The sequence below is a fragment of the Stigmatopora argus genome, chromosome 5 (assembly GCF_051989625.1).
Source record: "Stigmatopora argus isolate UIUO_Sarg chromosome 5, RoL_Sarg_1.0, whole genome shotgun sequence".
Classification (NCBI taxonomy): Eukaryota; Metazoa; Chordata; class Actinopteri; order Syngnathiformes; family Syngnathidae; genus Stigmatopora; species Stigmatopora argus.
The window spans coordinates 3,701,168-3,717,035 of NC_135391.1; the positions used below are offsets into that span (position 1 = coordinate 3,701,168).

General features: G+C 40.8%; 2 protein-coding genes across 2 annotated transcripts in view; one reads left to right on the forward strand and one right to left on the reverse strand.

Moving 5' to 3' along the window:
* Window positions 1-9,315, reverse strand: part of LOC144074092 (transmembrane protein 132D) — a 29,681-nt gene extending 20,366 nt beyond the window's left edge. The window contains exons 1-2 of the mRNA XM_077600245.1: window positions 8,660-9,315; window positions 766-1,651 (exon numbers count right to left, since the gene is read on the reverse strand). Of these exons, the coding sequence (XP_077456371.1) occupies window positions 766-1,651; window positions 8,660-8,732 (959 nt within the window). The 5' untranslated portion in view covers window positions 8,733-9,315. The remainder of the gene's footprint in view (window positions 1-765; window positions 1,652-8,659) is intronic.
* The window catches only part of glt1d1 (glycosyltransferase 1 domain containing 1), a 73,602-nt gene that overhangs the window by 37,873 nt on the left and 19,861 nt on the right, over window positions 1-15,868 (forward strand). The gene's annotated exons all lie outside the window — the stretch shown is intronic.

The window sequence follows — 15,868 nt, forward strand, 5'->3', positions numbered from 1 at the left end:
TCCAAGTACCGTATTTTCACGACTATAAGGCACACTTAAAAGTCTTAAATTTTCTCCAAAATAGACAGGGCGCCTTATAATCCAATGCGCTTTATATATGGACCAATACTAAAATTGTTATCACGATAAAATAAAATAAATCAGTCGAGAGGGTACACCATCCTCTACAGCTCTCACAACTAGGGCAAGCATCCCCCGACTACTATTTTCCCGTAGAAAAAGTACTGCGCAGTGACTGCTGGGATATATAGTTCTTTTGTCAATACACCCAATGGATTGTGGCCTGGCGATCGGCATCAACACAGCTTTACGAAGCAACTTTGATGGATTTGTGGGTGATGATGACGTGAGTACATTGTAAAATGGCTAAATAAAGTACAACCGAACTCAGTTTTGCTTCCGTTGCCTTTTTAAAAACGTGTTTTTAGCGTGTGGGTGTAGCGTGTATGTTTAAGCTGGTGTATGTTTTGCCATGCCTGGCTGCGTCTATAAAAACGGTGCGTCCTTTGTGTGTGTAAAATACAGAAATAGCACTCGTTACTGACACTGCGGCTAAAAATACGACGTGGCGTATAGTCGTGAAAATACGGTAATGTCTAGCGTTTTCTCAAAGTCCTTTGTGAGACGTGTAGATGCGCGTTAGCAACCATCACTTCTCTTTTTCGAATACTTGATGAGCTTCGGAAGTTTCGAGAATCAACACAGCAAAATAAATTCTGAGCAAGAAACACTGGAAGACGGCAGATCAGAGAAACGCAATCTTACCTGAGAGTGAAGTTAGTCAGCTGGGCAGAGCTAGCCATGAGGATGTAGAAGGTGGCAATGTCCGTCGTCTTCAGCGGTTTGGAGGACGTCCGTATGACGATGGAATTGCCCAGTTTTAGTCGAGAAAGCGTGGCCATTCCTTTGGGTACCTGCAGGAGACGCACGCTGCCGATCCTCTGCATGGTCGTGATGGGAACATATTCGGCCTGCTGTTGTTGGGAGCTTGCCCAACGACTCCCCTCCAGGCCGTTGCACTTTCCGCTAACTTTGGGCTGCGCCTGGTAGTAGATCTCTACCAGGTTACCCGCCAGGGGATCCTGTTTCTCCCCGCTGGTGCTTTCCGAAGCCTGTGCAAACCAACCGGGCAACGGCTGTAGCTCAGCCATGCAAGTTCCTCTCTTCCCCGCCCCTCCCATGGCACAAGAACATCTGACCTCCTGGGTTTGCCAAAAGGCAAAGACCGTCACGCAGGGTAGTTCATCCTTAGCGCTTTCCTCCCTGTTCCAGTCCCTGCCCCCCACATAGAAGAGAACTCGTACTTTGGGCTTGGTGGAGAAGACCCGAGGTGTTAGCACGAAGGCTTGAATCTTCCAGTTGAAGGTGAAGGCATCCGGGGCGTTGAAGAGCTGCACCGACTCGACCAGGTCCAGAGGCACCAGCTGCTCCGTGGACACGGGGCCGTAACTGGCGTTGACGGCCGGCTGGCGGTTGGCCCCCAAGATAACGAAGGGTTGCGTGTTAGTCCGCATACTGAAATTCCTCATGAAGTCCTGCCCCGCTTCCTTTAAGAAGAGGTAGTCAGCGTCCCGGACCTCGTAGCTAACAGGCAAGAAGACGGGGAAAGGCACTGGGCTCTTTGTGTCGGTCAGCGCCTTCGTGTTTAAGTCTAAAAAGTCAAAGACAAAAGGGAAAATAAGAATAAAGTAATCACTCAAATACCGCAGATAATGTAGACCAAGGGTGTCAGACTCGGGTTGGTTTGCGGGCCGCTTTAACGTCAACTTGATTTCACGTGGGCCGAACCATTTTGCATATAATATTTAGATTTTTTTAATAAATTGATTAAAAGAACTGGATTAAAATCCCTGAATATTCAGTTTTTTATAGATCTAATGAATGTTTATTTGAGCTTTTTTATATATATTTTTAGATTTTACAAAATGATTTTTGAACTAAAAACAGAAAAAATGGATTAAAAATTACAATTTTTGATTTAAAAAGGGGTAAATCAGGAAATTTAATATATATCTATACTCTTCATTTTAATTTGATCCTAAAACAGAAAGTCGGCACTCATGATTTACTTTCCCGGGCCACACAAAATGATGCGGCGGGCCAGATTTGGCCCTCGGGCCGCCCCTTTGACACATGTGATGTAGACCAAACATGGCCGCGATAATTAAAAAAAACGTGAAGTAGCATCACCCCTATTATTAACACCACACTATATCAAATTTGATCTTCTTACAAATACATACATTTAAAAATAGGAATTCCGGATAGTGAAGAGATTTTAATTGACCAGAAATTGAGGACATTTTGTCTATAAAATTCTTGAATGGTAAACTTTCATTTTTATGTTTTTTTTTTTGTGCCTATATACGTGTCAGTAATTGGAAACAAAGGATTGATATTAGTTCATTGTACAGATAGACGGTAAAACTTTAATGAGATGATTTTTTTATTTGATTTGCTATATAACAGGATTGGAAGTGACAGGGTTGCAAATCTGCAGGAAAATTAGCTTTTTTTCTCGGAAATGGAAGGTCGCTGTTTAACGGACTGACGAGACATTTATGGAAATTAATAAAGAGAAAATATAATTCATCTTATTCTGATCATAACTGGATTTCATGAGGTAGAACCAGACATTCAATCATGGCTAACTATAAGATAGAAAAGAGGACATTTGTTCTATCCATTCTTTTTGAAAGCGGTCTGACAATGGAAAATCCAAACTATCTTTTATTATTATAATAAAAAAAGGTTATGCCTACACGGATAATATTCATATTTGGAAAAACATACATTTCCACACTTTAACAAATAACACTCAAAAAATAGCATCAATCATTTCATTTTAATTTGTATTTTTTGAGTCAATGTGGTCATTAGGACCAGTTGAAAAGGTGAAAATGACATTTTGCTGTTTACTAAAGACACTCGTATTTTCAAATATATATAAATAAATGTAAGCGGCATGTTTTAGTATTTTTTTTTAGATGGATTATTTACTCTAAAGCTTAATGGGTGTGATGTAAAAAGCCCTCCAATTCAAATTATAAATGGATATACAGTATTATTGCAGCTATTTTCAAATGACGAGGAAATAAAACAGTTTAAAAACAAACCCTGTTTTAATCACACCGACGATCTCCGGGTTATTGTTAACACAAAGTAAAAAAATAATAATTCTGTTGGCCTTTACAGACTCATTTTGATTGCTCCAAAATCATTTTAAGAGAGTTATCTTTACTATCTCAGAGTTAAGAGCACACATGCGTTCAAACCTCATTCTGGTAGAATCTAATGTTCCGAATAAACATGTTTACTTAATGCTTATTCTAGTGTATTCATCATTTTCCATAGTTCTTTCTTCTCGACTGTCCTAGTTTCCTCTCGCTCACGGTTGATCTGCTTGCTCTTTGTGTGTGTGTGTGTGCGTGTGCGTGTGCCTACGCAAGTGTGTGTGTGTGTGGTTGGGGGTGTGGGAGGGGCTAGTGGGCTAGGGGGTTGGTTGAAGTTGGGATCTGATACATCTGGCTCAAAAATGAACTTAACCATCATAAAGCGGGATTAAAACAGCTTTTCTGATTCAGTCAGTGGGCTGTGAATAACCGGCAGATCAAAACAAGCTGTATCGTGTAAATGACAATCTCACGTGCGAAAAGGGAATATTAAGATAACTAAACTCATGATATATGGCAAAAAGCCATAATTGTGCATTGCGCATACTGGTCAGTATCAGCACCATCACTAATAATCGTAATAACTAATAAGTCGTACATATACTATGGTAGAATTTTTAGTCATTTTTTGTTGTTGTTGTTTCTCGCTCATTGAATGAACATTTTTTTCCCAAATCACAACGACGATTTTCGTACGAAAATCATTTAGATCATGCAAATACTCCTTATTGTCACTCCTTACTGAAATATTTAATTTTAATTCATTTAAATAGTGTCTGCTTTCGCAGTATATTCATGTAAAGCCTTATCAGTTTTTTGTCTTTCCTTAAAAATGTCAGGCTAACACACGCTTATTTAAGCCGCCCCATTGAATAAAAACAAACTGGTTTAGTCAATATTAAAATCTGCTTTTAGTGCCTAAGTGTACCCTCTATTGTGCCTTCTGTCTAATTGATGGAACCAGCACGCGTGGCGTTTATCATGAGGGATAATTTCCTTAGTCAGCGAATTAAGGACAAAAAACACCAGTGTTTACTCTACAGATTATCAGAAAATGGATCTGGCTCCCCTAAACACGGTCTTGCATTGGGAAAAACAATCATTAGAGGCAACTCCGCATCCCAACGAAGCGAAACGGCACTCAACACAAAGTGTCACAGTACTCTCGATGTTGTGCGAGCGAGGCACGCTGGCAGGATGTCAGCCTTTTAGCAAAAGCGTGAATGGAAGCTCGGAGCTTCTCTGCGTCAAACTCAAGTCATCGTGGCCCTCCGAGGAAGTTGACATTTAAGTCGTTCCTCTGCCGTGGTCTCCCCTGGTTTTCATCTCGACTCATCTAAAAAGCCCGCAACAGCGTCTGACAGTTCATAGGACACGCCAGCGCCGTATGCGTCACCCTCGTGACATCCAAGAAGCCTTGGGAAGAGCACCATGGCTTCTTCAGCCCCGCGATTTTCACCTTGCTGCATGCTTGACAAAGTGCAAGGAGGCAGAGAAGGCAGCCAGAAACGAGGTTGTCCTGACTTGGCCCAGCGGGCCTCGCCGTGACAGATGTGCAGTTTAATACCAGCGCTGGCAGGGTCTCTGACCAGAGGAATATAAACTGGATCACCGTCTCCAGAGCGAGAATGCGGTACAACAAGCTACTTAACATGCAAGATCATCCCTTCGCGGCCCGTATCTGCCCTTCTCTCCACCAGACTTGTTAACTTTCGGCATTTCGACATGGGGAGATGTTTTGATCAGAAACTATTTACGTACTGGATGAAAGACAGCAGCTTCTGTCAACCTCGGCCAATTGCTCCCCTTATTAATGATTGCAATTCCCCTTATTAAGCGATTTAAAAAAATGTACAAATGCAATGAGGCATATATTTACTCGCATAGGGCGCACTTGAAAGTCTAAAATTTTCTCCAAAGCGGACTAAATTCAAGATTCTGTAGATGTCACTGGTCGGCGCTCACAGCTTGACTGTCTGGGTACATTGCTTGCTGACGCGCTATATTTATCGTGACCGGACGTTTGGTCGCCGGACGTTTGGTCGCCGGACGTTTGATCGCCCGGACGTTTGGTCGCCCGGACGTTTGGTCGCCTGGGTGAATATAATTTTGAGAGCTGGTTTCAACAGTAGATATTTAGATATTAAACTCTCTCTCATGAATATAATTTTGAGAGCTGGTTTCAACAGTAAACTCTCTGTCATGTTGTCAAATGTCCGGCGACCAAATGTCCGGGCGACCAAACGTCCGGGCGACCAAACGTCCGGGCGACCAAACGTCCGGGCGACCAAACTTCCGGCGACCAAACGTCCGGCAACCAAACGTCCGAGTACCATATTTATATAGTGAAAAAGGGGAATGCACGTGGGCATATCATGCCATACCTGTCAACCTCTGCCGATAACTGCCCTTATAAATGATTATGATTCCCCTTACAAACCCGAAAAAAACCTTACAAACACCGTACGACTCGTACGGTGTTTGTAAGGTTTTTTCGGATTTGTAAGGGGAATCATAATCATTTATAAGGGCAGTTATCGGCAGAGGTTGACAGGTATGAGTCATGCTTAAAGCATGACAATGTTAGCGGTCGACAATGACATTTTCGTCTGCTACCAGTGACCGAAACGATCCGAATTAGAGCCAAAATGGGTAAAATGCGATCGCTTTTACAAAAAAACGTACTTAAAAATCCTGTACAAAAGATGTTATGCGGCGTACACAATTTGAAATGATCAAAAAACTTATAAAATACGGGAAAATCGTATGTGTTGACAGGTTGATGGCACCCTTAGCAAGCCTGACCAAAATGACATTTATTTATTTTTCGTTCCCTAAATTGTTGTTTAATCCCTATGTGAACTAAAGAAAGGTTGCACAATGAAAACTTATCACCTCTTATCACACTCACTAATAAAAGGAAAGACTTTTTGCTATCTGATTCAGCCATTTAGCAACTTGACTCCCATAGTAGGAGTGCAAATGTCTTCCATTAAAATGGAAATAAAAAGTAATACGACAGTCCGGGTAAGGTTGAAACTTTATTTCATTATGTATTCTCACAAATGCATTCCTAAATAAGGTTCTACATTAACAATACGAGCTGATTTACTTTATTCATTAAAAATGTTATTTAAAAAAAGCAAACAAACAGAAAACAAAGGCTTTGCGAACGTTGCTTCTTTCAACTTTTGCATTCGGTTTGCTTGTTTGAATGGACAACCTTGACTCAACGTTGGGAATTCTAATGAGCCGTAATTGCTTTTACCATATGTACCAAACAGCTGGCGTACACACCAATTGCCTCCCAAAAGCATCATTGACAAAAAAATAAATAAATAAATTCTCTTACAGTAGGCGGAATCTCTTTGATGCTGTCAGTCATTTTTATAGGCATAAACAAAGATGCAACATTTCTCCAAATCAAGTTTCTAATGCGCAAGTTATTTCAGATTGTCCAGTTTACAACAGTTAGACAGTTTTTGGGGGAAAGTTTTTTTCTAATCTGGTTCAAGTTAATTAAGTCTTCCAAGTAATTATCCTTTCACGTCCATGAAAAGCGAATTGTATGCACTTGCTAATGCTAACATATATTCACACGCAAAATATAATCCTTTTATGCTTTTTTTTCGATCTGTAAACGTACTCGAGCATCCCGGAAACTGTTGTCCGCAATTGTCTACGTGAGGGCGAGGGAACCTATGGCTCAGGAGCCAAATGTGGCTCTTTTGATCGTTGCGTATTTGATTTGATGACTCTCATTGATACTCATTGATTAGCAGTAGTGTAACAATGTTTTCAAAAGAATTCAGAGACCTTTTGTACTTAAAAAGTGGTGAAATGACTAAAAAATGGGGTACACGGTCGATTGGTCGCCGGTCTTTTGGTCGCCGATCTTTTGGTCGCCGGTCTTTTGGTCGCCGATCTTTTGGTCGCCGGTCTTTTGGTCGCCCGGTAGGTAATTGATAATTACCATTTAAATCGTTGCTCAAAATCCCTGAATACAAACTGCGAATTACTATTTAGTCATACTTAATTCCCTAGTAATTATTAGGCTAAAGAAAAGCTCAAAATTTCCCAGACTTTTATTGTTTTTTTGTTGGAGAACTTGTTAAGACCCTGACTGACGTACCTTCTTAAAGGGACAACACATGTACATACAAACTCTTCTACACTCACACGTCGGCTCAGTGAAACTGCTCATGGCCATTGTTGGCTTTTATTGATGTTGTTTTACCTTGTATTGTCGCCGGTCTTTTGGTCGTCGGTCTTTTGGTCGCCGGTCTTGTGGTCGCCTGTTGTCGCGGTCGGGGCGACCAAAAGACCGCGACCAAAAGACCGCGACCAAAAGACCGCGACCAAAAGACCGCGACCAAAAGACCGCGACCAAAAGACCGCGACCAAAAGACCGCGACCAAAAGACCGGCGACCAAAAGACCGGCAACCAATCGACCGCACACGAAAAAATGGCACCTATTTTTATGAATTTTGAATTCTCAATTCCAACTTTGGCTCTCAAGGAACACTATTTGAGAATATAAATGGTTTATAGCCCCCTCCATCAAAAAAAGGGTCCCGACCCCTGCCGTACGTGATCTGGCAATTGAGTTTTAATGATTGTTTAAGAGCGCAATTGATATAACAAGCAGCCCTATTGGGAAAAACACTTGGCTTGACTTGATGGTACTTTAAATATCCCCCATTTGCCGTTGCCATAAATTATAAATCACACTCCGACTTTTGAAGCTTTCAAAAGAGAATTTTAACGGCTGGATTTCCACGTTAGGACCGGTCAAATCCTCCTGAATCGCATCAGGTCGTTTGACAGCCTCACACACTCGACGTATATCGTTTTACGTGCTCTCGCAGGTGCTTTATAAAACCATAAACAGGATGATGTATACGGCGCTCGCAGCTCGAGGGCTGCAAAGTGAGAAGCTGGGAAAGATAAACAGCAAGGGGGAGGGAGACTGAGCCAAGCTTAAGCTTGCACGGTGATTGGGCTCCAGACTGTCGTGCCCAATAAGATCGGTAAAGCTGATTTAGAGGTGGAGGGGGAATGAATATATATTTCATAATATCGCAGGTTTTTTTCCCCTTCTCCTGACATTGTATCCATATAATTTTAAGAAAAAATCACATTTTTGCATTAGGTTTTCACTTCAAAGCTTGTGTGTTTTTAGACGCTGATGCATTATGCATGTGTCGTGGTATAAGTTGCAATACATTACATTTTGCTCTCTTGCCTTATTCAATTTTAAATGTTTTATACGTCTCCCGACACGTGTAAGGACGTCGGAATGCTGTATTACTGCAGAGAGAGAGAGATGTAAGTTTGTGTCACCAATGAGGACATATATTTATTATTTAGACTTGCTGGTTTTTGCCTCGCATGACAACACGCACGGAGGAACGTGCAGAAAATAAACAGTTGATTGGCAGGAATACATTTGGGAGGATATTGAATGATATTTGCATGGGCTTACCTTGGGTGAGAAGTGTGGTAAAGGTGGTTAATTTTAGGAGTAAGATCCTCCAGATGAGGCAATTCCAGCTCATTTTGGCACCCGGCGCAGCGGCTCTCGTTTCCAGATAACTTTCAAGCCTCGCGAGTTGGCTGCGACTTCATTAAATCGCAACGCGATATTGATCAGCCATGCCGACACGTGACGCACCCGACAGCCGTCGCACCTGTTGTGCGCTCGCCGGGGAAGGCACGTCGTCGCGAGACGCTCATCCGACGATCGTCTGTGCGTAAAAGTTGTGCGCAAAAAGCAGCCGTCGTGAAAATTAAATAAATAAATAAATAAAAAAATATAATTAAAACGTCGCTGGTCCCAGATCAGATCAATCCTGAAGAGAAAAAAGACGGGGGGGAAAGGCGCGCGTGCGTTGAGGTCAAATGTTTGAGATCGACGCCCGGTTTTCGGCGAGGCGGTCGGGGTGCCGATGCGGTCGGGAGGGAGCTGTCGGCGGGCGGATCGGCGCAAAGCTCGGGGGCACCCAAGTCATCATCTGTCACTGCTCATCCGCTCGGGAAAAGCAGGGCCACTGCGCAGCTGGTAGGGGGGGATTAAGCAAGCCTTGACTGGCGAGCCAAACGTGACGCGTTTGCTTCGTTCCGGAGGAAATTCACGCGTTCATCGCTCTCTCTCTCACATTGGAGTTGTTGACTCCTGCGTTATAAGTCTTACAAGTGACTCGTTTAACTCCTGCTGCGCCCAGTCTAACAATGGAGGACAACTTTAGATTGGGTTAAAGTCATTGGCTGCCTTTGACGGGGATATACGTCGAATTTGTTTGGGCTGGGATGGTTGACAATCACATTTGTTCTCTTAGGTCACATGTGTCAAAGTGGCGGCCCGGGGGCCAAATCTGTCCCGCTGCATCATTTTATGTGGCCCGGGAAAGTAAATCATGAGTGCCGACTTTCTGTTTTAGGATCAAATTACAATGAAGATTGTAGATCTATATTAAATTTCCTGATTTTCCCCCTTTTAAATCAATAATTGTCATTTTTAATCCATTTTTTCTGTGTTTTTAGTTCAAAATTATTTTGTAAAATCTAAAAATATATTTAAAAAGCTCAAATAAGCATTGTTTTAGATCTATAAAAAAACTGAATATTCAGGGCTTTTCATCCAGTTCTTTTAATCCATTTATTTAAAAAAATCTAAATATTATATCTAAAATGGTCCGGCCCACCTGAAATCGAGTTCACGTTAACGCGACCCGCGAACCAACCCGAGTCTGACACCCTTGTCTTAGATGATTTTATGACATTCATGTAGGACAGGGGTTTCAAATTAGTGGGTTAAGGGCCAGTTCGAGCATTTAGTGGTCCCCGTTTTACTTCCAATTGTAGTACCATTGACAGCATTAGTTGACACGTGTTTGGGATTGGCATATATATGTATGTGTATATATGTATGTGTGTATATATATATATATATATATATATATATATATACACATACATACGTTTATATATATATATATTTTGTTTTATTTTTTTGGGGGAGGAATAGTTATTGACATTTTTATATATTACATGCAGCCAATCTGACACATTTAAGGCAGATAAGCACCATCTTTAAAAATATATATATTATTTTTATTATTTTATATCTTAAATGCAGATAATCCCAAACATCCGTATCCGTAGTTGTTTAGACAGTTAATCACCAGAGGAAAAAAATATTGCATTTTTTTCTGCTGAAATTAATTATTAGGTGGGTTTTAGTGCCCCCTGACGGCTTAGAGGAGCTCACTAGTCAATACATATTCAAATACGACTTGTATTATAATTAAACTCCAAAAGCCTTCAATGTAACCTTATTTCACAACTCAATCGAGGTTGTGAACGCATCTGGTAGGATGAAATGGAGTGCATTATTTAGGATTACTAACAAGTCTCATTGCATCTTTTCTTTCAAAAAGTCTTACCATCTGCTCAAACTCAACAAATGTCTCTGATCAATCAAAATAATGAAACAATATCGCATGACCAGTACAGCTGCCCCACACCTCTGAGGCTCGAATGTCATCATGTGACCTTTATGTGTAAAAGCATACAGAAATAGAAAATATTCTCTTTTTTATAAGGAATCACAGAACGTCGCATTCGAAAAAATGAATTGAAGAATCCAGGTGGGAATACACATGTGGATAGTGGCTAGGTTGCTGCGTACCTTGCAGTCAACTCGCACCCGATGCTAATAGAAAATAGATGAGCGGACCCAGAGTTCCAATTGCCAGCAGCTATTGCCGACTGCCTCTTGGAGCTCCTCCCTCCCACTGCAGCACTTTGATAAGCGGGCCATGGCCTTTGTTTGTTCAGGTTGCGCCGTGGGCTACCATGTGCTACTCTAGATCCACCCCTGTTTCTGTTTACCGTCAGCCCGTAGCGCCACGTAAACATTCACCTGTCAATCCGTTTCCCATGGCGAGCTACGACTGTGGGCCGCGGGATGGCTCCGCGCTCACATATTTTACAACAGCAGTGTCCAAACTCCCTTCATCGGCCCGCAGCCAAACATAAAAATATGGAATATGGCCCGCGCAAGAAGCTTAAACTCAGCCTACATTACGCCCTTCAGCTTTAACATTGACGCGTTGAAAAAAAGTGAGATTCTGTTTGCCAATAATGGGACAAGGATGTGCCCACATTTGTGCACTTGTCATTGGTGATTTTTAACGATTAGCAAAGAGAAAATTCACGTTAAAAAAAACTTGATTTATGACATTGTTGTTTTTTGTGTGTTTTCATCGAAAAATGTGTCAATACAATCTGAAAACATGTTGAAACTAAATTAGATGTTATTTTTTCATTCATCACTAACTGGGAACAAAAAAAATGTGAATTTAGCAATAGAAAAATGGAAAACAGGCTAAATAGGCATCTGTTAAAATAGCACTTTTCAGTTAACAATACCCAAAAAAAACAATATAGCAGGCTTTCAGTTAGTCACAGAGAAAAAATAACATACTTGAGTATTAATTAATGGCAGGCCCAGCCAAAGAAGGAAAAAAACTGTGATTTATAGTCCATAAAATACAGTACGTTAAGGGACCCATAAGTGTCAGTGTCAGTGTGTCGCTACCTTTTACAAATTGCGTTTACAAATTGCCGAGTCGTTCTGTAACCTTAACTGAGAGCACACGACACATTTTATTTGTTGATGTAAGCAAGATGCGTCCCGGTTCTGAAAATCTGTCAAGTAAATCATTTATTTAAGTGGCTAACGCTCAAGATGTTTGTGTCACCTGATGTAGCACATGCGCCCAATCGCTTACCACCAGTGTCACGCATTCCTCCATCATTTTTCATTTATGCAACATCTAAAAAAAAGAGGGCCTTCCTTTGAATCCAAACACACCCATTGATTGACTGGAAGAGAAATCAGCCGGTAAAGGCAGACTATGTTATCAACGCAGAACAGCTAAATAAAGCCTGGGGACGTACGCGACTTGGTTTGTTGACACAGATGGATGTCACGGGGGAGATGCGTTAGTGTGGGAAGAGAAGCCATAAACTGGTGATAGATGGGAGTGCCATGGGGAAAGCTATGTGGGTTGTTTTTTGTTTTGTTTTGATTTGGGTTTGTTTTTTTTATTCCACAACGTGCATTGTTCCTTAGCTTGATGCATCGTTCTAGCTCCTGCTTACGCACATTTAAGCATCCTAAATGCACTAATGTCTTCGTCGTCATCCTCTATAAAGCAAACGGTGCGATGAAAGATCATCTCCTTTAATATAATATAGTTGGAGGAGTCTAGTTAAGATATTCAGAGTTGATTGGACTTGATTTTCGGAGTGATAAATCGGTTAAATGTGCTCACTTAGAGTTTTTTCATGGTTTCATTTGTGGATAACGGCTAGGTTAGAACTTTATTTCAGCAATAGACTGCTGCACCCTCATTGCAGGAAGGAGCGCTTCTGCAGATCCTTCCTCCCATCAGCTGTCAGGCTCTTTAACAAAACAAATGGCTGAGTGTTAAGACCTACCATATGCATGCATTTAAATCTGTGTATGAATGTATATATGTGCTTATATATATGTATGTGTATGTATGTATATATGTCTATGTACACGTGTGTATATATATATTTTTTCTTTCTTTTTTCCAGCAACACTCCTATTTATTTATATATTTATTCATGTTGGTATTTATTTATTAACTTACTTATTACCTATCTATTTATGTCTAAAATGCCTTTCCTATTTCTGCATCCTTACCCTCTTGCTACTGTGACAACGAAATTTCCCGAATACGGGATAAATAAAGTTATCCAATCCAATCCCGTATTCGGGAAATTTCTTGGTTGCAGTAGCAAGACAGACACAAAGACAGAAAACATTGTAGACCTAGTTAAAAAAAACTGGAGCCACACAGGAAATCCACAAGGATTAAAACCGAGGTCACCGCACAGTCCCTCAGTAGTCTGGAGGTTTTAAAGATCATCTTCCTTGCCTAGATTCTCCTAAAATGTCCTATCACCCAATCAGCAGCAGCGGATTTGTTCTTGAATTCTTTTGGTTCATTTATTGCAGCTTTTTGTGCTTTTTAGTTTTTGATTTAAGTGATTTTTTGATTGAAATCTGGAGGTAATCATGCTTAATTTTGGGTCACTTAATGAATTAAACTTATTGACTTTTTCATACAATGCCAAAATAGCCTTTTATAGTTTAAAAGCATATTTTCTGTACACTGGGGTTATCCTTGTCAGATGTTTTTGATCATCCCAAACAATTAGGTGGAGAAACTATGCAAAACGGAGGGATTTTGACAAGGAGGCAAATACTTTACCACGCCACTTTAATAAGAATACCAGCAAGATTTGCCAACTAAATCGAGGGATCAACCAGAATGCCTGGCAATTAGAGCCGCTTCTTCCCGCACAAGGATTTATTTGTTCTTTCTCACCCACTAAACCTTCAAAAAGTATCTTCCTCAGCCTACAGTGAATAATGAGCTCTCTGCTTATCTTGTTAAAGCGCCTTTTCCCCCCAGTCTTTTCTGGTAGTCTATGTTCTTCCATGGAAACAATAGTGATAGAGACATTTGATATGCGGGGAGCATTCTACCCATTATCGCAACAGAGGAAATGGCTTTTCCGTCCTTCACAGAAGGGAGGTTTTGGGATTTTTTTTGCGGCCAGGTCCCAAATTTTGACTTATTTAAATGATTAAGTCAGGAAAGGTTTGAAAGTGCAAAGGAGAGGGCTAAAAATCAACTACTGTGAAACAACACGGTTTTGATCCCTTTAGATCAGGCCACATTAAAGGCAACTAGATCTTATGTGGAAAAGTTAACTAACTTTAATACGTTTTTTCAGCCCTCCCAGTAAAAATGGATTGGACGCCTGGCAATTAAATATGAGCATTCACAGGCAGTTTAAGCGAATTGGACATATAGCAATGTCAATAGTGGGCACTTTTGTGTCACTTCTTTGATTTTAGGGTGCTTACAGATGGCTTCTGGGAAATTTTGGATGGTTTCCTATTGATTGGGAGGGTATTTCTTTTTCGTTTGTCGGTTCCTGCTGATTTTGGGCCATTTCCAGGTGACTTCTTGTTGGTTTTGGGGCATTTTATAGTTCTTTATTAACTCATTGGCTGCCATTGAAGGCGCTGTTTTGACGGCAGGGAGCGAATGGACGAATGGAATTGCGGATAGGAAATTGAGCAAAGTGCATGCACTTGATTACAAAAGTCACGAACATCGAAAAAAAATGAAATTATACCTAATTATGTACCTACAGCACATGTGTCAAATTGGCGGCCCGGGGGCCAAATCTGGCCCGCCGCATCATTTTGTGTGGCCCGGGAAATTAAATCATGAGTGCCGACTTTCTGTTTTAGGATCAAATTAAAATGAAGAGTATATATGTATATTACATTTCCTGATTTCCCCCCCTTTACATCAATAATAGTAATTTTTTAATCCATTTTTTCTGTTTTTAGTTCAAAAATCATTTTGTAAAATCTAAAAATATATAACAAAAGCTAAAATAAACATTGTTTTAGATCTATAAAAAAAACTGAATATTCAGGGCTTTTAATCCAGTTCTTTTAATCCATTTATTAAAAAAAAATCTAAATATTATATCTAAAATGTCCGGCCCACGTGAAATCAAGTTGACGTTAACGCGGCCCGCGAACCAACCCGAGTCTGACACCCTTGACCTACAGTATGAATGAGCTTCAAGGTACCGGTTAGGTTAATCAGAACAACCTGGTGGTCCGGATGGCGCCACATAGCAGGCCATTCCCAGCCTACGCGCCTACTTTCGATGGTCATGGCTGCTTAGGGAAATTGGTTGATTGCTTTAGTAGTGTAGTTAGTCAAAAAAATTGAAGTGACGTGAAACTTGTGTGGAAATGTGTTGTGTCTGGAGGTAGCGTTACCTGCTAAGGATGGTGTCATCATCATCATCATCATCATCATTGTGTCTTAGCTTGAGTGAAAGTCCCGTTGAGTAAAATGACAACGGTCTATTCATTTTGCTGTCAAAAGAACACGACAAGGCCATTAATCCGGCATACCGAGAAGTCTAGCCCAAGCAATCATAGCCTCCTTAGTTAGATAACAGGAAAATAGAGCATCCATCATAGCAAACAGTTGGGAAGTGAAATAGCATCAGTCACCAAAAGCTAAATCACTCAATTGTAGGGTCGCTCCATTTGCAAATGATTGGTCGTACGCTAGACCGTGACCGAGGTTTCGTCATTTCATTTATCGCCAGCTTCTTAATTAATTAGCCTGTCTTCAGTGATCATGTTTACGCCGTTCTTCAATCAACTTATCTTTTGAAATGTTATTGGAATTGATGTTAAGGTGCTGCTATCGCCTAGGGGGGTGCTTTACTGAATTTGATAGATTGGACTTCACTGAGTGACAACTTTTTTTTTGTAATGTACTGAGGGTTTTTTTCCATTGAGTGGGCGGGCATATGGCCCTCTGGCAGAATCCCAGCCTTCAACCATGTCATCGGTTTCATCTATGCAGTGGCAAACATTCACATAAGTTATTTCTATTGTACAATTTCAATAGTGATTGATCTGTATGAGTCTTGATCATATATTTTTGAATGCTCTTTCATGTTTATGTCTATAAAAAGTGGTGAAAGTGGGACAGACAGTCAAGCTAACGTCGCTAATTGCGCAGTCACAATGTGGGTGACCAGACAA